At 38.8% G+C, this 18,656-nt stretch overlaps 1 protein-coding gene across 6 annotated transcripts in view; it reads right to left on the reverse strand.

The window, feature by feature from the left end:
• Positions 1-18,656, reverse strand: part of NFIB (nuclear factor I B) — a 177,630-nt gene that overhangs the window by 33,904 nt on the left and 125,070 nt on the right. For all 6 annotated transcript variants that reach the window (XM_083884002.1, XM_083884001.1, XM_083884000.1 and 3 more), the window contains exons 7-8: positions 10,238-10,369; positions 7,702-7,886 (exon numbers count right to left, since the gene is read on the reverse strand). In XM_083884002.1, the coding sequence (XP_083740128.1) occupies positions 7,702-7,886; positions 10,238-10,369 (317 nt within the window). The remainder of the gene's footprint in view (positions 1-7,701; positions 7,887-10,237; positions 10,370-18,656) is intronic.

Genomic DNA, 18,656 nt, shown 5'->3' on the forward strand with positions numbered 1-18,656 from the left:
AGGGGTTAGGTTTCCTCCTTTTTTACTCTAAAGAATTCCACCCCCCGCCCCCCACCACCACCCCCTCGCCGTAAATTACCAAGGAGACCAACCAAGTATCGGACACGTAGGAGTACTTAACCAAAACAAAGCGGTGGCCAAAGCTCCAAGGGGGAGATAACGGGAGTTTTCAGGGCAGGTAAAGGATGGAGCTTGAGGCAGTTCGGTTCTCTGTTTTTTTCGAAGTTCGGGGAAAGAGAACGGCTGGGTTACTGCTTGCTGCGAGAGGAGCTACTGTCACCAGAAAGTCTGACCCTGGGAAATCTACCATCATCTGCTCCCCTGCCTTGGAATTTCTGAGTTTCTCCGCCTGCCCTGCTGGAGCTGGGCCAGGCTGCCCTGCTGTCGTGGCTTCTTCGCCGCTGCTCTTATTTGCTACAGTGTGACCTTGCACCCCCCTGCCCTGCCGAGACATTCTCCGGACTTTTCCACCGTTTCCAGCTTGGTGCTCTGAGGATCCTGCAGGGGCACCGAGACTAAACTATCCTGTGTTTTCGTGAAGCAAAGCCCTCAAGGTTCTTGGTACTATCGTTAGAAATAAAATACAAAGTTCCTGAATTCAGTTGAGCGTTAATACTGTGAAATGTCTTTTTAGTTAGATACTATTTACCATTACCTGTAGTAAGGCTTTCTCTGTTAGATACAGTTATCTCAGACCTATTATAATTGCAAATACCTTTCCTAAATGTTTTTTCTGTTAAGAGATACTTATCTCAGACCCCTTTGAAACTGTATCTTTCCCATTCCCTCCTGCCGCTCCCCCCGTGGCAACTCCATGGCAATCGATGACACCATCCAGCATGCAAATAAAGAGGACTCCCATGGGCCTTAGCTCGCAGAGGAAGTGGAACTGAAATCCCTAAAACAATCCCTAAAAAAATCCCTAAAATAAGTGAGTCATTGCCCAGACTGAACTCCAAACTACATCAGTGAATGGAGAAAAGCATCAGACTACCAACTGGGGTCTCACGTCTGGTCACCATAACTTAAAATTATCCTCTCCGCAAGACTACCCTGGACTTGACAACAAGCCTGGGGTCCTCCCAGGGACTCTCGTGAGGAGGGAGCCCCAGCTCTTTGTCATGAGGCAAAGCAGCAAAGCTGAACACTTCTTCCCCTGCATCATCCATTGGGAGCAGCGGCGGTGTGCGTGACACCTCGAACCCCCACCTAGAGCTGATCTTCATAAAGGCATTAAAAAGGATCTCCTTGCCCATTCATTTCACTGTTTTGTTATTAATACCATAGTTGTTGTTTTTGTTTGCTTTGTTATACATACTAGTAAAGAACGGCTATTTCCAACCCCAAATCTTCACCTAAAAGCCTCTAACTGCAAATTTATAATTGGAAAAAGGGGGAGTGGTTTACATTCTCCATTCCAAGGGAAACTCCAACTTTCCCTGGCAGATAACTATGTTCCCAAACCAGGACACCAAATATAACAGCAGTTTGACACATCTAATAAAAATTCACATGAACTATTTATTGCTTAAATAATCAAATATATTTTTGCTCACATATGCACTTTTAAAAACAATTTTAATTACACATCTCAATTCCAAATAAAATAAATCTAGTTTTCCTTGAAATCTTAAGTACAAATCATCTTCAAACAAATAATTAACAAACGCCAGAAATTATGTTTATCTGTACATGTCCTGTATACAGCTACATATGACACTCTCTTAGGTGTTTCAGAAAGAAGTTTCATGGCTTAACAAAAAATTATATTACTCCACCTAACCACTACACTTAGAGAATAATATATTTGCTTCTCAAAACTCAGGTTTTTAATAGAAATTCTGTTGCACAATGTTATCATATTATAGTCAGGTGATAAAACAGTGAATGCAGTTTGGTCAAACTGGATATCAAGTATTTGGAAATACTGTCACCCATTTCCTCTCAAGAATTCCAGTTGCTTGTAAAGGAGAAGTTCCAATATTATGGTGAATAATATTACTGTAAAACCCTATGTGCAGTGCCCACAGAAAGTGATGAATGTTTTAGAAAATCTACAGCTGAAAGAAATCAGAAATATCTTCCATTTTTCTAACTTTCTCCCTCTGCTTTTTGTCTAGAGCACCCTAATGTTCCACCACCTCTAAAAATCAAATGGCTATGTTATTGTCACACCAGGCACAGCTCAATGGTTGAGCAGGCAGTTTCATGAATTGTGTGAAACACATATCCTCAATTTATCACCCATCTGACAAATACCACTGCTTTTGAGACCCTGTTAAACATAAGGGAATGCATTACTATAGTACCACCACAGAGACTGTAGAAAATACTGCAGGGCAGTTTGAACCCAGTGGGTTGCATAAAGCATTTGCTTCACACAAATCAAAGCTGCACAAGTTTCCTTTCTGTTATTGAACACTATGATAGCAACAGAAATGCACTTTGCCTTCTTTCAGTGCCCCTTACCACTTTTCACAGGTATGAATCTCCCTAGCTTCCAGGTTAAGAATCTGAGTAACGCACTGAGACACCACATCTTACACAGACCTCACTCCGAAAAGCTATGCTAAAGCTTCATATGGTATGACATGCAGCTACCTCTCTGCTTGAAAAAATTAGCTTTAGAAAAACACAGATTGCTGTCAGTTCTTGGCTGACAAGGTCCCTTCTGTACTTTCTATAAGAAATCAAGGTGTCAACTTTGATCTAGAAAGGCCTAAAGTCAAATTCATTTGATGAACTGCTGTATGAATTTTCCACTTGAAGTTATCCCGCTGACACTGAGAACAACTGAAGAGTTTCAGCAGACCATGTTAAGACATGGATCTCATAAGACAGTGTAGAGTCCTACATCCTGATTCACTATATTACCTGTGAGCCCGCAATATCAGTTATTTGTCAACAGGTACAGCACAAAAAAACTCCCTAGCTTTTCTTGTATATTTGCCTTAACTATAGGGTAAGTTTGTGTGACAGAAGTATGGGAAAGGAATTCTCTTTGTAGATGAATGTTCAAAAGGCATCTTTATGTTACATAGTATTTCATACACTCTGGAGACTTACGCGTTTAGAGCAGACTAAATACAAAATAATCATTTACAACTGCAATTAAATCTTAAAACACCTTGTCAGTAGATAGTGTTAAGCTAGGACTCTCTCAATCTTTGCCTCCCAATCACAACTAAAAACAGCACATTGCCTTATTTACTATTCAATAATTTCTTAAAAATTACAAAGAAACACTTGCCTAAGAAGCTGAAAATTATTAAACATCAACAAATAAAAGAGGTGCTAGCTATACGAAAGAAACCACATGCACACAATTTTGCTCCTTTTTTTTGGCTTATTCTGCTAGTACCCTCCCAAGAACCAACAGGAAACTTTTTGACCAGCCCAAAGAGAGCATCACAAGATTCCCTCATCAACACTAAATGACTGTAGTTAATATATTGAATAATGTAAGACAAAGGATCTGCCTGGCATCCCTGAAGAATGTGCCTTTTATTGAGGAAAAGGTTCGATATCCCAATCAATTACACCAATAAAATAAGTGGCCTCATCAGCTTCCAGAAACAACTATTCTCATGCACTTAAGGTATTTCTGTCTTCAAAGATAAAACCAATTAAAAGATTAAGTGCAAACTAGCCCACATTGCAATAAAGTATGTTTTAACAGACACAGGAATTTTAGCTAAATATGCAGTCAAATATGCTGCAAATATGCAGCAGTTCAGTCAGCCTGTAGTACACAACACATGTAAGCCATTTCTTGTAAGAAGAAAACAGTCCAGTACTTAACTCCCACCAAACTCAATTAGTTTTACTATATCATGAAAACTGAATATTTCATCATAAATATTACTACTTTTGAGCTAAGGTTATAGGTAAAATGTTCCCTTGGTAATAACATACTCAAAGAGCTTGGAAGATTGTCTACTTCTGTTTGTTTGGTTCAGTCAGAAAAAAAAAAAAAATTCTTACGGATACCAGGATATCCATCAGCAGGATCCACCTCAGCTGTTTGCTTTACTACATTTCCTTTATCACACTTGCTGATCCTTTTTCTGTGATTCACCACACCTTGATCAGGAAGTTATTCCATTTAACTCAACTGTGCATTATGTTTGGAGGTTTTGGTTTTGATTTCAGCCACACAAATGATGGTGTGCTTGACAATTTGTTCAGGCTCATTGTAAGTCTTATTCTGATACAGTATATGATTAATACACTCCTGAGTAATAATGAATTTCATGTGTGTGCATATTTGTGTATGTGTGTGTGCACAGACACATAGGAGGTAATATTTTCTAGGATTAAAAGCTTTACCCAACTGGAATCATTCAAAAAGGAAATACATGCTGGAAATTTGTGATACCATTGAAAACCTCAGTCTACATGGATAAATACCATAGGTGGATTAGACATATATCAATGAATTAGTTTTTGATGAAACTTGCATTGAGTAACCAGTATCAATCAGAGACACCCATACCCCATCATGATACAGATACATCCTCACACATACAATCTCAACCAGTAACATGAGAACATAGCTAAGAAGAAAAGCATTGAAATAAGTATACTAAAAAGAGCTTAGCAGAATTTCTAAATCAGTGGAAAGTACAGGAGTTCTCAAAACCCTGGGAACTTACCAGACTACTAGCTTGAGACATGTCCAGCTCTATATCTAACAAAGTCTCTTTCTGTTCAATACATTTGTTTGTTTATTCTCTATATTGAGCAGGGGATAAAAAGCAGATATTCATGAAACCAGCAGCAACAGCTCTCTTTGTTTAGGATCATCCATTGTTGAACCATTTTTCACTGCAGCCAAAGGGCCTGTTTGAACTTCCTGACTGTTCATCACACATAATTTGGACTATTTAACATTATGTCAAGAAAATTGCTCAGTGCTTCCCATCATGGGAACCTATGAGAGCTCTATATCCTTGAACTAATTTTACTTAAACTATTCCATTGAATAGCATGACTGTCTCACTATAATCAGTGCAGCAATAATGTAATTAATCTCAAAATTGCTATGGGGAGTACAAGGCATCTCAGTTGCTTGTCGTAACAATCTAAATTAGCGTATTACTGAAAGATATTCAGGAGGAACAGTTCATATTAGGTAAATGCTGTCAGGGTACCCACCCTTTCTATTTCTACAGCTAAATTAAAACTACCATCATAGTCCTCCTTATGAAATCCAAATGTGTATGTTTTGAGGTGAGAAAGTATAATTAAATTTGATGTGGTATTCCCACAGATGCAGTTTTGCATTTTATAATAATAAAATTTGTTTGAATAAAAATTCATGTTTTATTTAGAAAAGAAAAACTGGTTTGGCTCAAGGCATGCCATTGTATCGGAACAATTCACTTTTGTCACTGAAACTTCACAGACAGTTGCTTCTTCTTTTCCTAAGCAAAAAATTAATCCTGCTGTTTTACTGTTTACAGCCAAATTTTAACTATTTTATTTAGAGATATTTTGACTAGGCATGCAACTACTTTAACTTACAGCAAATCTCAGAGATTAACTTCAAAGATTATTTTTTTTAATATTCTACTAATAATAATGATTAATGATAATAAATTATGGTGAATAGATGATGCAGATCCTTGAAATTGTATATTTGTTGTTATTTACCCTAACCCCTCTTGTCAGGAACTAAATCAAATCTCAAATAACATTTAAAAAATTACCCTAATAAAAAGGTTATGGAAAGTGATGGAAGTAGTAAATTTGAGCTAGTTAAGTCTGTTACTCCCTATGAAATAGACAAAAAACATGAGGTCTTCTAAGTTTGTGACTACTCTGCAAAAAATCAGCAGAGTAAAATTTTATCTTAAGGTCAAAAAGATTTTTTTTCAACCAGAGATAAAGAAAAAGAGTTGGGCAAAAAGTTGAAAGCATAACTTCTACTCAATGAATATACTCTCCAATGCTAAAATCGTAAGACAGCACATTTTTCAACTGGAAGTCAGATACTTCATTTTGATGTAGTTGTTGTCAGTAATGATCCAAATCAGAACATGGGACAATCCAGAGAGATTATCACCTAATCTGCTCTTTTAACATATATAAGAAATCAAAATGTAAGTAAAACAAGCACTGAATAATTAAAGAAATGAATAACAGTAAGGGCATGATTTAATTTGCATAATTTTTCCCTTAATAGTGCCTAATTAAGACATCAGTTTAAAAAAAAAATCCAACAGAACTCTGAGATTTTCTGCACTGAATTAACGCTAAGGACTTTTAATGGGTGTCTTAATTAGACTTTGTTATTCATGGAAATTTTACACAAATTAAAATCAGGTCCTGCACGCAATATTCCCAGCTGAGTCTCAGAGAAAATGCTACACAGGATTGAAACAATTTTAATCCATGTGCAGATAGCAATTTGTATTCTGAAGTCAACATACTCCACATTCAGTTTTTGGTTTAATTTGCAGTAATATTGTAACCAATGAAACCCACATAGTTAAGATTTCTTTCTTCACAGTAAATTTTGATATTATGGACTCACTTTTTTTCCTCTTTTTAAAAAAATTACTAAATATATAGAAAACCATGCAGCGGGACCAGGAAATTAGCCCGTGGGGACAATAGTCACCACGACCTTCTGCACAGCCCAAAGGGTACATATGTGTTATTCAAAAGAGGAAGTTTGATTCAGTCTTAAGTTCCATTGCTGCTGTAACCAAAATTAATGCTGCAAGGCCTGTTATTATCGGTGAAAAACAAAACAAACTAAGCCGAAATGAAACACTGTCATAGCAACCCCCTCATCCCTGTCAAGAAAGTCCTTCCAAAGGAACCTAACTATTAGGAGAAGGAAAACCTGACCACTTTCTCTTCAGTTTACATATCCAAGGGTCTTCCAAAAAAACATGCTAAAGCACAAGCAACAGGGCTCCACAAGAGCCTTTCAGAAAAAGCATCAAAAAATTAACAGTCTGAGCAGCAAACATAACATTACACTGACATTGGACATATTCCAGGTATTGACAGACCAAGTCTCAACTGCAGTTTATCCTGAAGTGCATATCACATGTTAAGGCTGTGTGCTGATGTTATCATGGAAAGCAGTTTTGCACACAGTCCTTCACAAATTACTTCACTGATGAAAAACATGTTAATTTCCAATATCAGACACAACTTTGAACCTGTGCAGTTGCCAGGAACACATCTGCTACAGCGTGTTCTCCACAAAAGGAAGAAAAGATAGAATTTGTATGTCTGTGCTAGGCTCACTATGCAAAGAAATATCAGTGCCTATGAAACAGGGCAAGTATTAACTTGCAAGAGTTTATTTCCATTTTCAGTCTATAAATACACCTGTCCATGCGTGCACTTGGACATGTGTATGTATTAGCACACCCCTTGCAGTGGGAGCTTTGCCTCTGGTGGCCCAACCTGCAGGAGGGCTGCAGGATCAGGACCTGCCCTGTTGCTGTTGCCAGGGCTTTCAGTAAAGTACTTTTCTTATGCTTGACAGAGGAAAAGCAAGTAAATATGATTAATCTACACCCTTTATTCAACCACGACGAACAGGATGAGTTGTATGACTTATACAGCAGCTCCAGATCTCTCTAAGACCAGAACTAGCAAGACACTAGTCTAGACACCCTAGAAAACACATATTCCTCACAGAACTTGTTTTGGAGGGTTCACATAATTTTACAGTACCTGGCTAGTTTGCGGGCTGGACGGGTCATAAGAAGGTACATAATTCTTCAGAGTATCCTGAGGATTCAGGTGGGGAGGATATCTGATTGTTGGATGAGAGAAGTAGCTAGATGGGGCAGGAGGGAGAATAGCTTGTGCTGGAAATGGCAGTGGTGAAGGTGGAGGTGGAGTTCTAGTTGAGATGACTGGAGAAGATAAAATAAAATTAAAATTACTTCGCATCTTGTTTCTTCTAAAATTCTTCACCTCTGTGTTACAGCAAGAAAAATAAAAAGTCAGTTATAAATCAAGGTATTGTATTCCTGCTTTATGGCATTTTTACAGAAAAACCTTGCAAGTTCTGCCCTCACATTATCCCAGGAAATGGAAAGTGCAACTGTTTCAAATTCATAAATAATGCATCTTGATTTTGTTTTGTGGGTTATGCCATCTTTTTTTTTTTTTTTTTTTTTAAACAGGAGTCATTCTCCAGCATAAAAGATATTTCAATTACGATTTTCCAATCTAGAGCCCAAAAAACCCAAATCAAATACTAAATAAAGCCCCCATTTTTTAACAGCACTCCAACACCGAGGAAAATCACCAAGCCCCAAGAAACAGGGATTCCTCACTGCACTGCACTCTACCTGCTTCATCTGGGGACAGGGCAATATCAACTCATCAATATTGCCACAAATATTTGCTGACCTTTATGAAAATGTTAAAGAACATTCAACTTCAGGGCTTGAGAAACCAATCCATTCAATAAAATTATCTCTAATAAAAAATTATCTACCTTACCCATTTTTATACTTTTCATTCTCTTTATTTCCAGCCCCTACAAACACACAATTTTCTATCTAGAGATTGTGTGCAGTGTCTAAACTGACAATGTTTTCACAGTGCAAGGAAAGTACAGCTTGCCCCTCTGATGCCCAGTTGTCAGTTGGAAGCACAGCACAAGAACATGCTTTCCACCCTTACTACATCCCTAGAGAGCGCACACTTGGTGTATTAAAAAAATAAGTACTTAGTTCAATTAAAATGGAGAAGAGACAAGGAGTTTCCCTTTTCATTAGTGGAAAAATACAAAATCAGGTCTGTAAAGCAATGTCCTTTATCAACTGTTTAATGGTTCTCTACTGTTATCATCACAAGCATACCAACACTGCCCTTCTGGACCACCTTTCACAACTCTGGATTTCTTCAGCTTCATTTTTAAAAGACTTCCTATTTTTTTGGGCATTGCACATTGACATAATAGAACAGGCCACAGAGATAAAGATGGGGTTTCCCAGAAAGTAAATAGTTCACCCACAAGTTAGGTTATGATTGTCACTCAAGTATGTATATTTTAGTATATTTAAAAACTATACTCTAAATTAAATATAAAGATATAAGTATAGGTACTATTTGGTTTGTTTGGTTTTGGGGGGTTTTTTGGTAGCAGGTTCATTTTGATCAAAGGCCCACCAAGTTCAGTTTAAACAAAATATGTTACTTCTCTGACACGTCAGAGCTGTTCAAAACAAACACAAATTAAGAGAAATCTATCCCTTCAATTTTACCCATCTTACATGCTCTTATAATGTTTGTGTATCTGCTGGTAGTGGAAACCTCACAGTGACCAGAATAAGTCCAGGACTATTTTGTGATACAAAATAAGTGGATATTAAGGAGAAAATAGTCCTTACATATGAATTTAAGGGGAGTCACTTGAAATCATGGAGGAAAAATAAAACAGAAATTTCTCAAAGCAAAACTGCATGTGAAAGAAAAGAACTGTTTTCAAATCTGTTTTACTCCACTAGTCACTCAGCTCTGCTCAAGAAATTAAAACTTTTATATGCAGTTTATAAGGAGACATGAAGATATGCTGAGGGGACCCTTCTGAGGACTGTGTTCTCATCTGAAAACCAGGGTCAGTCTCACTTATAGAATTAAACAGACCATGGTGCTGGAATTTCCCTGTCATTACTGATAAACCCTTGAACGATATGCATTCTGATCTGTTCCAAATATCCTTACTTCAAGTGGATTCTTACTATGGATTTACTAAGTGTTTCAGAAAATAGGTGTTGTCAAATGCTTAATCAGGAGTCTTTAGACTCATCATTCAAAAGAAGCACTGATACTTATTTCATTGTGTCACATAGTGAATATGGTTGTGACTTCTCTTGTGTATTAAATCCTGCCTATTTTGCTATTTAAATACAATATAGTCACAGCAACAATAACAAAAAAAGGATCTAGGTGAGAGGATGAAATACAGGGAGGATTTTTCCTCTGTTAGTTTCTTCATGCATTTTACATTTTATTTCATTCACTGGCTAATCCTAAACCCTTTTACATGACTTCTAAGAGTCAGATTACCTGAATAGCTAAATGAACACTCCTGCAAGGATATCCCAACTTCTCCATTTTTATTTTCACCAGTATTATAAATTGGATTAGGTCTCTAAGAAAGTCTGCAAAAATGCATCACAATCTGATTACAGGAAAGGAGAACAGAAGAAATGAACAGGGAGGGTTTTATTTCCTCCTCCATAACTCTCACCACTGTGTGCAACTCCTGGGATTCCTGGGTGGTGATGCTGGGGGAAAGTGCTCAGTCTTGATGAAGAATCCTGGGGAGAAGTAGGACTAAACAAAGGCTTTTCAGGTTTCTTCATTGTAGGAGAAGACATGTCTACAATAGAAAAACAATGTAACAGCGACATTAGCTTAGAAGCCTGCCTCAAGCTGTATCATTTTATAGACTGAAGATATTTCTTTCTGCTGTTCCAGCATAAATATCATTTGATGATCCAACTCCCCTATGGTGAATAAATGAATTTTAAATTATTGCTTGCAAATTTGAGAATTAAAAATAATGTCCTAACAGGTCCTTGCCCTGCAAAACAGAAACTGCATTCCTTTCATACCAGACAAGTCAAACAGTGAAGAAATTTATGTCTTTAGAACTTCCCTGGACACTTCTCAGCCCTCCAGAACATCACCAAATCATCTGTTCCTTCAACAGCCACCTAATTTTTATTTCATTTTTTAATGGAACACCTATACTCAGATGTGTAGGGTAATTGCCATACACATGCTGGTTTATTATTTTAGTATTTATTATTGTATTACTTCAAAACCTACCCCTTACTTTTCCCAAAACCATACTGAAACAATGCAACCTTCCTAAGAACAAGGGATACTTTAACTTGTCTCATATTTTTCCAAGTCTCAAGGATGGTCTTGTCACTTCCTCTTTGAGATTTCCTATCAATAAACACATCTCTTTAGAGCTCATTATGTGAAGATAACACACTGGTAGGGACAAATGTATGATTTTTACCAAGCTAAATGATGTCCTACAGAGCAAAAATACTGGACTTTTTTCTGAAAATTTAAATTAATTGATCAATATTTGTTGGGCTTTGCACCAAATTATTACAAATTTAATTACCGTATTTTTATAAAACAGACATCAATATTGTAATTGGTTCTATTTCAAATCAATGGCCTAACTCATGTCCAAAGCAAAGGTAATTTCTTAAGCACTTTACTGGACAGGGGCCACATTGCAGCTGACTTTCTTTCCTGGACCTTGCTATTTTCAAAAGGATTTTTGACCCTTTTAATATTGGCACACTCTATTCTGCTAAGACAGACCTGCAAAATGTGAATGTCTTATAGAGATCAAATTGGACCAATACTTTCTGAACTGAACTTAGAGCAGGACACATGAAACTGAGGATTCACTTCTTCACTCTACCCCATCCTGCTGTCAAGCCCTGCACAGGAACCAGACCCAGAGCAGACTTTGCCTGTGATCCTCCACCCTCCCTTGCAATTCCCACCCTCCACTTTGATCCTGACTACTATGTCTGATGAGTGTTTGAATACCCTGAAAAGTTCATATCTTCAACAATGCTGCTGAAAAATTATTTATTTATTTTAAACTTTCAGGAAGAGATTCCAATCCTTATTACTTTGAGAATGAAAATAAAACAGACTTTGGGAAAAAGAAAAAAAAAAAAAAAAAAAAAAAAAAAAAAAAAAAAAAAAAGCAGAAAAAAAAAATAACAACAACCTTGAAATACAGATGAAAAGCAGAAAGATGCCAAAAGCACTTGGACAAAGTCATTTTAAGGTCAAAATTAATCAGATGCAGTGCCCTGTCCAGCTGAGAATGTTCTTCAAATGTGAAATTTTCAGTGCTGTTCCAAATCACTATTGTTTGTATTCTCATATTACTTTGGAGATACAGCACACAGGCACCAAAACAAGTAGTATGTTAGACATTTCAAAGCATTGCATCGAAGTAAAAAGGGCTTATACAAATAAAAATAGTTAGAACAGCTCATCTTCCAAGGTAAATCTGCCTACATAGGAAGGCAGAAGAGCTGCTGTGAAACATAGCATATGTAGCCTGTTCATCAGCAGCTTGCACAAATGGTGCTCCAGATGTATAGCTGCTCAAGACAGCCCAAGGCAACAATTTTGATCAATTCTAATGTGATAAAATGCTGCAGGGAAAGTGCAGAAACATGTTTACATCAGCCTTTAATTAAACTGTTGTTCACTTCCAAAGAACCTTAGGAAACACTAATGAGACATGAGTTTTGGCAATTTCCTCATCAAAGATCCTCTTCCTCAGTCTAGAGCAGCTTGCCATCCAGGCAGTTCCTGGATGAATGTCATCTTGGCAGAGCACTTGGCAAGCCACTTGTAAAGAGAGCTCAGCTGGAATCAAACAGTGACCCAGGGCAAGTTTAAACCTCCACCTGCCTATTTCTGGACACCTGACCTGCTTTCTTGACCACCACCACAGCTTAGTAGCTTCTCTTTCTTGCCTATGAGAGATGCTTATGAGCAGAGCTAGAAAAATCCATAAAAATAATAAATATATTTTAATCTTTTAATTTAATAAAAATTAATTTAAATTAATACAAATTAAATTTAATGTTTAATCTCTTAATTTAATGTATTTTCTACTGCTTGGTTTCTCAAGCCTTTCTTTACAAGGTACACTCTTGCAAACAACAATCTGCAAAGATTTATTTACAACTCACTAGTGTAGCATCACCTCCAGAGAAAGTAAGACAAATCCATATTCACTTTACAGTGTATATCACCATAATGAAGGACAAAAAACTATGGAGTCCACAGCACCACTGTCAAGTTACAAGAGGCATCCTCCCATACTACAATTTTAAATGAATTACTCTTTTCCAGAGGCAGTACTTGGGATGATTTCTGCTGGCAGAATATACAAACATACATCATCACATCCAGCTTGGCCTCAGTCTTCACCTCATCTGATAGGTACACTTGCATGAAGCATGTGAAAACTTAGGTAAAATTCTGAATTCACTTTGAATGTCTGTATAATGCCAAGAAATCCCACTGTGCTCAGGAGAATTTCCTTTGCTTTGCACCTGCACATGTGAAGAAGAAGCAGAGCTACTTTGCACAGGCAGAGCCAGCATCACCAATTTTCTAATGAGTTCAATATTATTTCCTTTAACATTATAAGCATTATGTATTTCTCAACTGTGCATTTTAATAAGATGCCTAATGCTGAATACTGACAGCTGAGTGACTTTAAACCACAACCACCTCTCACTTATTAAAAAAAGGCTTTGTTATATAAAAAGGCTTTATACCCTAAAGACTTGAAACTAGGGCTGGATGGAAGCTAAGAATCATAAAAATCAAAACATTTTAATTCATTTATCTTCTCCACAAAAAGAAGAAAAGGAGTGGAGACACATTTTTATACAGATATGTGAATAAATAGGAAAGAAGGAGAGATGTGCCTGAACAGCTAAGTGTCTGAGATCCTTACTGTTTGTAACATAGAAAGACTGGCTTAGAGCTCCTGTTCTGTATCTGACAGAGACCAGTCTTTGCAACTAGCAAATCCGTGCCCTAATCCTTGACTTGTTGGTGTCTCATTCCACTTCACTGTAAGTGTTACCTTGGACCAGAGATAAAGCCTCCTAAAATTTTATTTACTTCCATGAGAAATGCTTGTAATTCAGGTTCTCCAGAATGAAAAATCAACAAAATAAAGCAGAACGAACAAATCATGGTCAATTCTGTGCCATGGATTTCTGAGTCATGTTTTGCAATTCTCAAGGTGAAGGCCTTTGTACTCACTTCTGAGAAAAACAACAGGGTCATGCAGCTTCATGCATTCTGCTTAGCACATGAGAGTGTTCTAAACATTAAGCCTAGTGTCAAGGCTTAGAAAGAGCTGCTCACTTCATGTTTAAAAGACTGACCTATTTTACTTCACATTATAAAAACTTATATCAGTTTTACTTTTACTTCTATGTCAAGTGTGGAAAATAGTTTTACATATGAAAATTCTATACTAGATTAGAATATTTCAGTGTATGAAAACTTGGTAACCTCCCATTTTCAAATCAGCATACTTAGCACCAATGTTATTTTCACAGGCACACCTCTGATACTACACAGTCCAGTCTACCAGACTGTGACAATTGGTGTCCCATCAGCAACCATGCTCCGTTGTATTTTTATGCAGATATACCATTTCAATGTATCATCTTTTGAGATTTGTACTGAAATATCTATGAAGAGAAGCTAGACTAGAATTTCTTCTGATGTCATTATCAGTATTGTAAGCTGTCAAGAAAAGCATCAAAACAATACTGCAATTCAGAAAAGCTACAGCAAAATCATTCAATTGCTTGCAATAGCAACTGAATTATTTTTTCATTAGTCTTATAGTCAATTACACTGGCTTATTTTCCTTTGTTCTAAAAGTATTATTATAGATAAGAGAAGAAAATAATACAAGAACTTCCAGACAAGTGAAACACAAAAGTTAAAACCCTTTAGATGGAGCAGACATGTCACTCTTCTCATCTTTACCCACAAGGACTTGCAGAATACTGTACTCCATTGCCAACAGTAACATTCTGTGGGCTGTGTTTACCTTGAAGATTTTCTTTACCTCAGCAGAAAGGAGACTGAACAAGAAGCAAGTTTTTGCCTACCTGCCCTTACACCTCCCAGCATACTGGAGGAGATAGGATGTAGGGAGGCAGGGTGGAAAACCCAGACAAGTCCCTGTATAAATGAATGTAGGAAACTCTTTGCTGGTGTTTGAGATTAAAATAAAGTTATAAAGTTATTGTATAAAGTTGGACAACTGAAATTCTCCATTTCATTACTGATTATCCTACTTTTTATGGACAGAAAGCAAAACAACTCAGTACAGTTCCTGTAAAAATTATATGCACTAGCTTTTGGAAAGCATATTCTAGTGCATGGACATTTAAGCTAAGGTAACTGGGAAACATGCATACACATTTCCTAAAATTAATATTTTTTTTTTAATTTTAACAAAGGGCCATTTTTAAAATGGGGGATGACAAAAGCAATGATGGTCAGAAAAAAACCATTAATATTGAATATGTGGGCACCAAAACTATCTGTGATAAATTTGGTGTAAAAGTTCGTGTATAAAATAATGTTCATGTTTGGAGACTCCTCCGAGGAACTGTTGCATGATTGTGCTGAGATCGTGGAACTCCAGACGAAAGTAAGACCCGATTTGGAGGACCAGGAATTGGAGGGGGGAGAGAAATGGTTTGTGGATGGGTCGGCAAGAGTAGTGGAAGGAAAGAGAAAGTCGGTTTATGCAGTGGTGGATGGTGGAACGGGAAAAGTGGTGGAATCGGGCCCCCTGAGACCCGAATGGTCGGCCCAGGCTTGCAAGCTTTATGCTCTCCTAAGGGCTCTCAAAAGGTTGAAAGGGAAAAGGGGGACTGTGATCACAGATTCCCGTTATGCATTTGGGGTGGTTCACACTTTTGGAAAAATTTGGGAAGAAAGAGGTTTGATAAATACAAAGGGAAAAGGTCTGGTCCACGGGGAAATGATTCGGCAAATCTTGGCGGCAATCAGGGAACCCGGAGAGATTGCGGTAGTCCATGTGAAAGGGCATCAGACCGGACTGCAATTCCAAACCTGCGGTAATAACCTGGCTGATCAGGAGGCAAAAAGGGCAGCATTGCTCACGGTGAGCATCCCCAAGGTGATCGGGGAAGAGAACCCCGAAATCCAAACATGTCCCTCAGAGAAGGACATTGAAGGATTTAAAGAAATAGGAGGGGCCTTGGAGATGGGAAAATGGAAATTACCAGATGGGAGGGAATTGGTCCCGAAAAGTGCAGTCAGAGGAATCCTGAGACGTTTGCATGAACAGACTCACTGGGGAACACAGGCATTGGCTGACCAGTTTTTTAAATTCTTCGGGTGCAAGGGAATTTTTGAATTGGCTAAACAGGAGGTACAAGGGTGTGTGATTTGCCAAAAGGTGACCCGATCCAGATCCAGACAAACGGCCTGGGGAGGCCGTCCTCTTTCATATAGGCTGTTTGAAAGGATCCAGGTGGATTTCACTGATTTACCAAAGGTCAGAAGATATAGATACCTATTAGTAATAGTAGACAAATTAACACATTGGGTAGAGGCATACCCAAGGGCAAAAGCTACGGCCCAAACAGTTTCCAAAGTATTATTGGAGGAAATAGTCCCTAGGTATGGAATCGTGGATTGCATAGATTCAGACCAAGGGACTCACTTCACCTCAAAAATTATAAAACAATTAACCGAGGCTTTGGGAATCAGATGGCAATATCACACCCCCTGGCACCCTCAAAGTTCAGGACAAGTGGAGAGAATGAATCAAACCCTAAAATCACAACTGGCAAAACTCATGCTGGAAATGAAAATGTGTTGGGTAAAATGCCTTCCCCTTGCTCTGCTTAACGTGAGAACCATGCCACACTCCGAGACGGGGCTGTCCCCCTTTGAAATGTTGTATGGAATGCCATACAAACACAGAATGCCAGTGGGACATCCCCGAGTCGAGGATGTGCAATTACAACCTTATCTTATTACTATAAACAAAAATTTACAGGAGCTTCGAAGGCGTGGACTCATTCCCCAAAGTGCCCCTCTCGGGTTTGCAATCCATCAGATTCAGCCGGGAGACAAAGTGCTGATCAGAACTTGGAAAGAAATCCCTCTCGCCCCGCAGTGGGAAGGACCGTTCCTGGTGCTGCTAACCACTGACACCGCCGTCCGAACTGCAGAAAAGGGTTGGACTCACTCGTCAAGAGTGAAAAAGATCGAGGACCCAAAAACCTTGGACTGGAAGGTCACCACTCCTCCAGGAGAACTCAAAATCAAGCTCCGGCGTCAACCTAAATGACCAGTCAGATAAGTTGCATCACCCCAGACTGTGAATGCTTTCCTTTTATTAATTTTGAATGTGTATACTGTAAGCAAGTTTGGGTCACCCATTGTTGGGGAGGGAATAGACCTAGGGGTTTGTGTACTAACGGTTTAATTGAGGAGCAGGAGAACACAAGCCGTCTCTTAAAACTTGCCACTCGGGCCGGACTTTTGGAGTTAGATTCTCCTGAGTGGTACCAAATTTACAAAAAGGGAATAAGGGGAAAATTGGACGCTAAAGCAGAGGCTTTAGCAATTGAGTGCCGGAGGACCATCAAAGTACCTTGCCGAGGGGATACAATCAAATTATCCTGGTGGGCAACCTACAAAAGAAGGTTTGCCATCAGGACTACACGGGCCCCTGAAGCACACCCTTGCTGCCGAGAAGATGGTTTACCCTGCCGTATGTTCACATACGGGCGAAGGGCAAGGCAGAGGGGTATATCGGTGGGGAATCCTGATTGTCCTGAGTCTAGCCGTGTGCTGGACCAAGGGGGCCCTTCCAGGGGTGCTCCTGGGGGAGAATCCTCCCGCAAAGTGTGAATGGTGCTTAACAGCTCCAGAAACCGGACCGATAATGGATTGTCCTCTGGAAAGGCAGTTGGGCGATTGTTGGGCCAATGGCACTCGATTTCATCTTTGTAAATTGGAAGGAAGGGTCCGGTGCCAACATTCAGGGGCAAGTCCTAAGGGTGGACCGTTCAGAGACCCTGTTCACTCACTCGTCAGACAGAGGAGCGAACTCGAGATTCCTTACCCGGTGCAAACATGTAACCAATGTAACAACAGTGTTTGGGTGGGAGGAAAAAGGCAATATACCTTCCTTGCCTATTTCAAAGTGAATCCCCTGTGCTATGACAAAACAAAACTGAAAATATGTAACATGGGCGGAAAATTGTATTGGGAAGGGAAGAACCTCAAACACAAGGAGATAGGTTCCTTTAATACTGAACCCATTGTTTTCGACCTATTGCCCCCGGGTGATAATCGTGTGTGTTTGCAGTTTGATCAGACCTTTTGTTTCTCAAGGGACGAGGAGGGGATGGACCCTGAGAGTAAAATGAAGCAGGTAACTTTGGAACTAAGGAGACAGGAAGCTGAGGCCAGAAAGAGGAGGATTGAACAAGAAAGATTGAAATCACTCAGTGAGCAGTATGAGCAATTGGAGAAACAATATGGTGATGGGGGATTTCCGGCTCCTAACCAAAACCTCTTCGTAGAACGAATGCAGGAAATAGCCACTGAACTAGGACTAACGAATTGTTGGATCTGTAGGGGATTAAAGTCAGCTGAAAGGTGGCCCTGGAAAGGAGAAAGATTAGCCCCGGAACAACTCTTGAAATGGGAAAGTTCAAAAATATCAAAAATTATAAAAAGACCGGAGGGATGGATTTTGGAAAAAAGGATAGTCGGCACTATCTGCATTAGCTGGGAAGGGAAGGAGTTTACCGATCTGGTAGGATATACTCCTTGCATAAATACCCTAACGGTAAATGATAAAACAAGGGTCTGGCAACCCGAGCCACCCTCCGGATATTGGAGTAAAATTCGAGAAAAGGACTGTGAATGGTTTGAAACTATGGGACTTTGTTGGCATAAAAGTCCCGGGGCTAATCCGTTTCAGGCATTAGTAGGTCTGAAAGAGTACTGGGACGAACCAGGCAGAACCAATGTAGGCTGGAAAGCACCAGATGGAATATATTGGATTTGCG

Source organism: Zosterops lateralis (assembly GCF_965231275.1).
Source record: "Zosterops lateralis genome assembly, chromosome: Z".
Lineage (NCBI taxonomy): Eukaryota > Metazoa > Chordata > Aves > Passeriformes > Zosteropidae > Zosterops > Zosterops lateralis.